This window comes from Saccostrea cucullata, unplaced genomic scaffold (assembly GCF_032062105.1).
Source record: "Saccostrea cucullata isolate Sc308-1 unplaced genomic scaffold, CSIRO_AGI_Scuc_v1 ctg575, whole genome shotgun sequence".
NCBI classification, from domain to species: domain Eukaryota; kingdom Metazoa; phylum Mollusca; class Bivalvia; order Ostreida; family Ostreidae; genus Saccostrea; species Saccostrea cuccullata.
In genome coordinates this window covers 487,332-497,791 of record NW_026932050.1, presented here as the reverse complement: position 1 = coordinate 497,791, position 10,460 = coordinate 487,332, and the positions used below count along the sequence as shown (strand labels likewise).

Sequence of the window (10,460 nt, the reverse complement as noted above, 5' to 3'; positions counted from 1 at the left end):
CTAAAAAATATACTGTAACAGCTAGTAATTGAGTGTTCAATATTCTGTGTAGTCCTTACAAAACATGGAGATGGGAGATTCTATGGATGAGGAGACCAGACGCCTGGTTCTCAAACACCAGCACGATGACCCAGCAGATGACAGTATGTAGAAATTTTAACAAAGACAACTTTAAATCGAATTTTAACATTAGTTTGAAAGGGGAAGCAATTATGAATATATTATACACATAGTTATTCCAAAAAAGAAAGATGTGGACAAAACCCTTGACTGTCTGTCTGTCAATGTCAGTGATACTCCCCAATGGGACGCACACATCATACAGTCTATTCTGGAACACTTTGCTTGTTAAAGACTAAAGCTACTGATGAATACTAAAAATACTTGCAAAACACAACAAAGTTTTCAACAAAAATTAAAAGTAATTGAAGTGTGTGACGAAATGCATATTAACATAAAAATATTTGTATTGACTAATGTCCTTTATCATTCTTCAGCTGTGGAGGTAGTGATTTGGATGAGGGACAGGGTTGGCATCCACGTGACTCTGGAGTGTGGGGGACATGAAGCCACCGCCGAAGACTTGTTTGAGATTGTAGTGGAGCAGAGAAGTTTGCCTCCAGAAAGTGAAAACATTTTCTCCATCTGGCTGGTGTCTCCCCTGCTTGGTAAGATAACAATGTTGTCTCTGGTAATCTCCAAATATAGCTTTAAAGAAATACTATGGAAACATTGCTTAATAACAAGTTTTTGATTGGTAAATTTTATGGGTATTTATGGTAAAACCTAGTAGATATAAATGTGTAACTGCTGATATTGAAGTTATTATAAAACTTGTTGATTGAAAATATTTTCTTTACATTGACTTTAAGTTATAATGGTTGGTAATTCCTCAATGTACACTGTTATGATTGTATATTATCATAATACCCATCTCATATAGTTCAAATATCCAAAAAAATATTTTGATTAAACTTGATCGGATTTTAAACTTAAGAATAAGTTTACAGGGAAATACATTTTTAACGAAGTACCAGGGTCAGACAATTTTTTTGTTAAAAGCATAATTCATTACATCTGTTAAATTTACAATTAATATATATTTTGAAGTTCATGGGAAAATCGCTTCGTTGTAAGTGTCAATTGGTAAAAGCGTGTTCGCTAAAAGCATATTTTACTGTATATGCAAGTATTTCTTTGTTTTATACAATTGGAATAATGTGTTTTTGCATGAGATATTTTTTTTTCTTCCAGAACTAAGATTAAAAAAGAATCATAGACCATTCCAGTTTGCACAGTTGTGGGACGAATTCTGTGCATTATACACAGATGCTAAACCCGATGAAATCTCAAGAGGTACGTTATTTCTCACCAGAAAAAAATGTAGAGCTTATTTAGCAACATAATTAAAGTAAGCCTGGTCAGAAAAAGTGGTCTATGGTACTGTAGATTCCTAATTATACACAATGAATTAATTATCGTTTAATTTTGGAAGAAGCACCACCTGCAAAATAAAATTACTCACTGTTATTTTTATAGACAGGTGCTGAAATATATGTAAAATCTCTTGATCAGCTGCCTGTTTGCAAATTATTATTCTCACAATTTGATATTGAAGAGCCAATTCTCAATTATAATAAGTATGCATGAACAATCAAGAATCTGTAGTATTCACTCCTTTTTTTTTTTACTTTTACCTCGACAGATGAACCTGTTGTGATGTTTCAGAGAAATGTATTTCTGACTCTTGAAGAGGAAATGAGGGTAAGTATATGCTGTAAACCAACTTTTATTCGTGGCGACTATTTTTTGGCCATTTACCAGGAATAAACTAGTTTGCAACGATAAATTTTCACGATGAAATCTTCTTTGGATCTCTTGTTAATGGACACAGAGACTTTGTGGACCGGTTTGCGGCGAGAAACATTTGTAATGACAAGGCTCTCACGAACCTCGCGAAAATTTCTCGCATGTGAATAAAAGTTGGTTTCACATAGTTATTTATTCACATACACTGTAAATAAAATCTTTTCGGATATTTTTTTGACATACATATACCAGTATGTAAAACTGAAGTAACTTGTAGATTTCGGATGAAGTGGTCTTGAACTTGCTGTACCATGAAGCCAAATTTAACGTGATAGAGGGTCGATATGTGTTACAAGCAGAGGAATATGACCAGTTGGCAGGAATTCAGGCGTTAATTCATCTAGAGCATTACAATGAAAAAACACACACACTGGAACACTACAAGTAAGTACCAGATATAATTTGGAACAATTCATTGTGTTTTAAGTGGTGAAACATCTAAAATATTATTTTACCTATTGTATGCAGGGTAATTTTGCTCTGTGTTATTTTTACCCTTTCACATCTGCATATGATTTTGTCCCATCCTTAATTTACACAAGTCAGGTACAGTTAGAAAGATATGTTGCTGTTTACTTTGAATTCTTCCTGTTTAATTATCTCACCTATGACAAAGGTGAAAAGGTTGAAAATCAAACGGGGACAAAAATTCCCTGATATACAGCACACAAACAATTATGTCGATATAAAAGCAATGTTTTATCATTGAATAAAACACGCGAGAACTTTATTTTCGCGTTATTACGCGAGACGGTGTGCTCGCGAAAATTTGATACTAGTATTCCTTAAGAATATATAGAGCAATAACCACAATTCGAAATAGTATTTTATAATCAGTATCCACGATGCTCTGTGAAATCACATATTTTCATGGAGTTAAATTTTCAAGGTTTGAAAAAAAATTCTGGTTTGTGGGGATTTGATTTTTGGTTGGAAAATATTTAGTAGTTATGCATATGAAATTTTTCATTTCGTGGTTTTCATAAATTCTTGGGTTTCTCCATACCTCAAAAACAACGAAAATTTTACCCCCATGAAAAAGTGATTTTACAGTAAGTTAGCTCCAACATTGATATCATCATGTTTATAATTTTAACAGAGAAGAGCTGCATAAGTTCTACCCAGCACACATGCGCAAACCAAAGAATACCAAATTTTTCAAGTTCAGCAGAAACAAGAATGAGGATGTAGAAGCACTGGAGGTCAGAGTTCGGCGCGCGCATCGACAGATCAGTGATGCGTACAAAAACACCGACATAAAGCAAGCACTAGGTAGCCTGTACAGGAAATACCTGGAGGTCTGCTGGCAGTATGCTTTCTATGGGTAAGTTTTCTATGTGTAAGTTTCTACATTGATTTAAATGTTATGAGAGGCAGCTGAACTTCAATATCTCCAACATTGATATCTTGAATATCATTGATACAATAAAGCAAATTGAAAGTTACGACATCTTTTGCTTTATTTATTTATTTTAACCTTAATGTCTTGCCTCCTTAGGTATCTGAGTTTTCTCTCAGCCCAATTAAGTCTGAGATGGGGAGGTTTAACTGTATTGATATTTAACTATTAACTGATGGTCAAACTCCTTCAAAATTTAAATTCTCATATTAATACCTCTGTAAGTGTCAGATTTGAACTGTATGCTGACTTGTTTCTTTGCAGAAGTGCCTTTTTTGAGGGGAAGGTTCAGAAGCAGATAGGAAAGATAAAGGGCCACCTTCCCGGTGTGGAAAAAGACATGGATGTCCTGATAGCTCTGAATACAGACGGGATCTGTATCATTGATCAGCTGAGAGAGGTAGGGATACAATCTAGCCCGTGGTAATTTAAGTTGGTTTGGGGGGGGGGGGTAACCTGAGTTGATTTTTTTTGTAATTGAAGTTGTTTTGTATACTTATGATTGTGATAAATCTTTGATGATTTATTTGTAATTGAAGTTGATTTTTAGCTCACCTGAGCTGAAGGCTCAAGTGAGCTTTTCTGATCACATTTTGTCCATCGTCCGTCCGTCTGTCCGTCCGTCTGTCTGTCCGTCTGTAAACTTTTCACATTTTCGACTTCTTCTCAAGAACCACTGGGCCAAATTTGACCAAACTTGGTACAAAGCATCCTTGGGTGAAGGGGAATTTAAATTGTTAAAATGAAGGGACATATCCCCTCGCAAGGGGAGATAATCAAGAAAAGACAAAAATAGGGTTGGGTCATTAAAAAATCTTCTTCTCAAGAACCACTGGGCCAGAAAAGCTGAAACTTATGTGGAAGCATCCTGGTATAATGTAGATTCTAAATTGTTCAAATAATGACCCCCTGGGGAAGGGCGGGGCCACAATGGGGTATCAAAGTTTTACATAGAAATATATAGGAAAAATCTTTGAAAATCTTCTTCTCAGGAACCACTGGGCCAGAAAAGCTGAAACTTATGTGAAAGCATCCTGGTATAATGTAGATTCTAAATTGTTCAAATCATGACCCCCGGGGGAAGGGCGGGGCCACAATGGGGAATCAAAGTTTTACATAGAAATATATAGGAAAAATCTTTGAAAATCTTTTCTTAAAGAACCACTGGGCCAAAAAAGCTGAAAAATATATGCCCATGGAAGGATCATGGGATAGTGTAGATTTCAAAATGTCTAAATTATGATCAGTGGGGTAGGGTGGGTATGCATTATGTATAACAAGGGGGAAATCTGGTAAAGAACAGAATGGTCAAAGCTTCTCAGGTGAGCGATGTGGCCCATGGGCCTCTTGTTAAACTTATGAATATGATAAATCTTTCTTATGTGTAGGAGCCCATGCTGGCCGTGCCGTATGAAGATCTTTCCTGGCATTTAGACACCAATGAAGAGGAGGAAAACAGAATGGCTGTCCTCCTACTGCAGTTCCTGGTCAAGAATGAGAACGGAGAAACAATCACCAAAGTTCTACAGGTGTTCTCCAGTCAGGTAAAAATTTACCCATTTTCTTCAGCAAAGTAAACTGCGATTATTACAGCTGCTTTTCAGACACGCAAAATTTAAATCCTTTTCGTCAGCAAGTAATTACTATAGGTGATTTTCAGCTAGGTAAATTTTACCCTTGTTCTTCTGCAAAGTAATTTACTGCAAGTGTTCTCTAACCAGGTAAGTACATGTAGTACAGGTGTTCTCCGATTAAGTGTGTATTACATGTATTCTTTTACTAGGTAAATCACTTCTGGTGTTTATATTAATTTAGAAATCCTTTCAGAGAAATGAAAATAAGGCAAGATTGTGTATATGCAGATTTGTACAGCAGCGTGAATTTATTGAAATATTGAAGAAAACTTATATTCAATATTTGTAGGCAAAGATGATGGATGCTTTGATTGATTCATGTGTAAAGAGGAAACTCCGTAGAGAAGAGAGTGCCCCAGACGGACCTGGGAAGGATCGAGAAGAGAGTGGCCGGGATGGACCCAGGCAATACAGGAACGGTATGTAACTGGTGTTGCTGATGGTATTGAGGGGAGAGGGGGAGGGGGGATTGATGCAATGGAGTTTTAATGGGGAAGGTATTATAAAAAGCCTAATATTGCTCTTGCCCAATGTAAAAATCATCCAAAATGGGGCAATCCAAGAGTCTTAAATGAAACCCTGTTCCAAATTTTAGTTTACTAAAGGAAGTTTGGATAACTCTGTTTATTGCTTGACCCATATGGGTGTAATATGCAATAAAGATTATTATTATGTAATCAAACAATCAGCCATTTCTAAGTTTTGTGGCTAATCACCATCATCTTCTCAAAATATTGTTGTGGAAAATTATGACTTAACTTTGTCCTCTGTTTTCAGAAAATTTTTGTTGCAAGATATCAAACAAGCTGGATAAAATGACATTATCAACATTTTCATTGAAAGGTAAGGTCCACTATAACGACATGTATGAGATGCTTTGAATTGATTGTAATTAATTGACTTAGGCTATCTAAATTTAATTCCCTGGTTCTCAGGCCTATTTTCTCCAAAACAGATGCGGGAGGGCGGCATTTTATTTTTCATTTTATTGGCAATAAAGTAGATGAGGGAGGTATTTTTTTTAAATTTAATTTCCAAATTTTCTTTAACATAAAGATATTTTTTTAATCACAGATATACTTTCCATTTCTGGTCAAAATTTCTGCTTTATCCACTGCTTAACAGCGTGTAAACATCGTAGGTAATGTCCTCGAATGTATTTTCAAATGAAGAGTAGCCAAAATCTCATTGTAAATGGCTACCGGAAGTGATATTTGAATACTAAACTACAAAACAAATGAGGTCGGAATTTTTTTTCCCGTATTGGTCTCCGCAATACCAACTTTTTATTTTATCAAAAATTCAATAAAATCGGCAATGCTGCTACCTCAAAACAGATGCGCACGGGCCTGAGAACCAAGATTTCAATTTTATATGGCCTTAGCGTTTATATTAGCATTCACTGAACTGATACTCACAATAGTGAAGAAATTTGCTTTAAAGGAGATCTGTAATGGGGCATTATTAAGATAAAAATTGACTAAACCTAAAGTAGTTCCGATACATGTACGAGGGCCGTTCAATAAATAATGTCCTGAGCTCTATGACATACAACATAGATATCATATGGCATTAATCTCAACTTTCTCTCATGATTAAATCTTTAATGAATTGATTACAGTATATGTGACCACTTTTCATCACATAGTTTCATTGTGAGAAGCTGGAAAACAAGGGATATTCGAGACACTGCAATAAAATGAATGGTCAAGAATCGGTAAACAAGAGTGAAATTAAACGCTTCATTAAAGATGCTGTAAAACTCATTAAGAATCCCAAAGAAATATTCACTGAAATATGTGAAATTTACAGGAACTAATGTCTGTTTTATAGACCCATGAGCAGGTGGATTTCAATGTACAAAATTGATATAATGGGCATCAAAAATGGGCACTGTCCTTGGAGAAAAAGACTTACAACAACCAATGTACTGTTTGCCAAAATTCAACAAATTATCAGTGATGATGTTTGATTGAATTTAAGACACATAGCAAAATTGACAGGCATCATTTTAAGGGTAGTTTACAATGTATTAAAGAAACATTTGACAGTGAAAAATCTTAATATTCAATGATCATCCTGTTTTGAAAAATGAGTGAAAAGACAGAGTGTAAGAATATCAAAACAATTATTTTAAAAAATCAAAAATTGAAGTTATCGACGTTTGTCTGAAATTCAAACAGATAGTGAAACTTGAATTCATTGCTTTAAACCATCAAAACAAATTTACAATAAGACGCAATTGAGAAAAACAGCCAAGGTCTGAAAAAAGCAAAGAATTGCAAAAGCACAGAGATAGTTTTATAAGTCATTTTCTTAAATATAAGTAGTCGTGTTTTTCAAATTATTATTCGGGTAGGCAGTTCAATTTCTCAAGAAATCTAGAAAGCAAATATTGACAAAAAAATTGAAAGTTTTAAGAGAATGGAACCAGAATCAGAAAACCACCTCAATAAATTTCATCATGAAAGCGTCCAAACCCCCACATGCCATGAAGAGTAAAGTAGTTTTGGGGATAAACAGAAAGTTTATTTTTTGTCACACCAACAATATTCACCAGATCTTTCACCCTTTCACTTGTTTCATTTTCCAAACTTGAAAAAACACCTTTCAGAAAGAAGAAACAAGTCAAGGAAATCACAGGATCTGCCATATTCTAGTATGCGAAGGGCCATACTCAAAAATGTGTTTTAAAAACAATCATAAAATGGATAAAAATGTTATGCACATGTGTTCCAACTAAAAGTCTAGAGAATATTTATGGTATGTGAAATCATTAAGACTAAATCCCTGAAATGTTTTTGGTTGCTTGCCGAGCACTGAGGACATAATATCCCTAGTTTCATCTTGGCTATTATACCAATGATTTCTCATCTTCTACTATCCTCATAAACCATATTTTAAAGGAGAGTGGCAAATCGAAAAACTTTGTATAAAATGAATTGTGTTGAAAAAAATAAAAATTAAGAAAACCTTGTCTAGGAAAGATAGCTTAGAAGGCACTCTCTAAAACAGTTGATTATTACTTGAGCCAAAAAATACTTCTCCTAAAAAAAAATTAAGTGATCAAAATATCAAAACAAAAATTCTTGTATTTTGAGTCAACCTAGAAAAGTTTATATTGCTGATTGAGCTGTGATTAAACCTAGCAAGTCTAAGCATTATAAACATATATATCTGAAGAACTACAGTAATTTCTTCTTTCAGGGGAGATGATTAAGCCCTCGTGAGAGATTTAGGAAAACATTGGTGGACCTCAATAATTAAAATTTGTGCATAATACACAGTAGACATTTCAGTTTGTTAGTGGACTGTCACTAAAGGAGAAAAGACCCTGAGTTATAAACTTTTGTAGCCTCTCTCTCTACCAGTATATTCAAACCATTACTTAGGAAGTGAATTCATCAAGACTCCAAATGACAGTTTTGTATATTAGAAAAACTCTTTTGTGTGATTTTAATGATTAATGACTCGATTGTGAAGTGTTGGAAAATCTCAGATTTATTGGTTAGCAGTGATTAATTTTTGTTACAATGTAGATGTACATGTATACAGATTTTTTTTTTTAAACGTTTGATACATGTCATTCATATCTATACATATTAATGGGAATTAATGTATGCCATCATTTTTGAGAAAATTATTTATATATACCGGTATATATGTACATTTTAGGTTGTTTTTATGTGTTTATCTTAATAACTTTCTTTTTTACTTCATCAATGTGTTAAATTGAATCAATAATTAAAAACTAATGGAGTTCAAAATGGTTTTAACCAACTTGCAATAATTAATGTATTCTTGTATGTTATAATGTTTTCAAGATTATTATTTTGTTTTTATGAACTTACAAACCTAAAATGTGGAATAAATAGTAGTCTCTGGATGCTGGATTATTCAGACTACTTTTTCTATGATTTGTTTCTTTATGTTTGAATTTACAGTTTGGAATTAATAAGATTGGAACCTTTTCGTATATTTTGCAAAGGTTGAAACATGCAAGAAAATTCTTCACAAGTCCTACACATTTTTTGTAGTTTTCTACATACGTATGATATATATATTTATTGTTATTATCCCTTTTAAACTGTGATATTGTATGTATATATAGTGTAATTTTTTTCCAAAAGAAATTGATGAAAATACTAGTAAATTAGAAATTCTTGGTAGTTTTTCTTTTCTATTTTGTGAGTTCTTGAATTTTAAGGTTTACAGTATAGATCTATTTGACAAGTTTTAAACTATAGGGCATGTATTTGATGACATAATTGAATTATTAACAAATAGATTAAAGGTCTAATATGAGGGGTACCGCATGGTGGGTTTTCTTGGCGGGTGTAAAATTTGGCGTTTTGCCTGCTCAAAGGTATGCCAATAATTATGGCGTAATTTATTTTAGCAGAGACAGTGTTTCAACTTTTTACAAATGAACACTAAGAAGAGTACTGAATATTTTAGCTATTAAATTTTTAGCAGGCTACCATCAAAATGCTAAAATAAGCCAAAATTAGCACCCACTAAAATAACCCACTATACGGTATTCCATAAATAATATCTTGGTCTTTACGGCATTCAATATCGAATTCATATGACATTAAGTTTGACTTTCTCTCGTGATTGAATCTTTAATGAATTGATTACAGTTTATGTGACTACTTTTCATCACATAGTTTCATTGTGAGAAGCTGGAAAACGAGGCTATTCGAGACACTGCACTGAAAATGACTGGTACAGAATCGGTAAACTAGAGAGAAATTAAACGCTTCATTAAAGCTGCTGTAAAACGCGTTAAGGATCCCAAAGAAATATTCACTGAAATATGTGAAATTTACAGAAACCAATGTCTGTTTTATAGACACATGAGCAGGCGGATTTCAATGAACAAAAACAAATGGGCATCTAAAATGGGTACCGTTGTACCCATTGTACTGTTTGCCAAAATTCAACAAATTATCATGGATGATGTTGGATTGATTTTAGGACACATGGAAAAAATTGATAGGCATCATTTTGGGGGTAGTTTACACTTCTAAAGAAACATCTGACAGTAAAAAAGCTCAGTAATCAATAGTCACACTATGTTTTGATATGAGAAAAAACGACAGCGTGTAAGAATATCTAAACAATTATTTTAATAAAATTAAATCATCAAAAGATGTAGTTATTTTTACGTTTGTCTGATATGCAAATGGATAATGAAACTTGAATCCATTTCTTTAAAGCCTCAAAACAAATTTACAATAAGATGCACTTGAATAAAACAACCAAGATCTGAGAAGAGCGAAGAATTGCAAAAGCACAAAACAGTTATATATGCAATTTTCTTAAATGCATATAGGTGGTCTTGTTCAAATTCTAATTCGGTATAGAAAGCACATTTTTGGAAAAAAAGAGAAAAAAAGTCGAAAGATTTTTGAGAGGATGGAACCAGAATCATAATCCACTACATTAAATTTCTTTATGACAGCATTCAAACCTACATGCCATAAAGAGTAAATAAGTTTTGGGGATAAACAAATAGTTAATGTTTTGTCACATCAACAATATTCGCCAGATCT

At 33.5% G+C, this 10,460-nt stretch overlaps 1 protein-coding gene across 1 annotated transcript; it reads left to right on the top strand.

Annotated features, from left to right (window-relative positions):
- The first annotated feature begins 57 nt into the window (after window positions 1-57).
- Window positions 58-8,999, top strand: LOC134234362 (putative FERM domain-containing protein FRMD8P1). The gene is made up of 11 exons (XM_062716423.1): window positions 58-143; window positions 498-668; window positions 1,255-1,356; window positions 1,706-1,764; window positions 2,087-2,253; window positions 2,969-3,193; window positions 3,533-3,668; window positions 4,657-4,812; window positions 5,192-5,321; window positions 5,680-5,745; window positions 8,110-8,999. The coding sequence occupies exons 1-11, from the start codon at window positions 65-67 to the stop codon at window positions 8,130-8,132; spliced, it is 1,314 nt and encodes a 437-aa protein (XP_062572407.1). The 5' UTR covers window positions 58-64; the 3' UTR covers window positions 8,133-8,999.
- The last annotated feature ends 1,461 nt before the right edge of the window (window positions 9,000-10,460 follow it).

Coding starts and splice junctions, on each gene's coding strand:
- LOC134234362 (XM_062716423.1), top strand. CDS start 65: ATGGAGATGGGAGATTCTATGGATGAGGAGACCAGACGCCTGGTTCTC. Junction 2,254..2,968: donor CACACACTGGAACACTACAA/GTAAGTACCAGA, acceptor TAATTTTAACAG/AGAAGAGCTGCATAAGTTCT. Junction 3,669..4,656: donor TCATTGATCAGCTGAGAGAG/GTAGGGATACAA, acceptor TCTTATGTGTAG/GAGCCCATGCTGGCCGTGCC.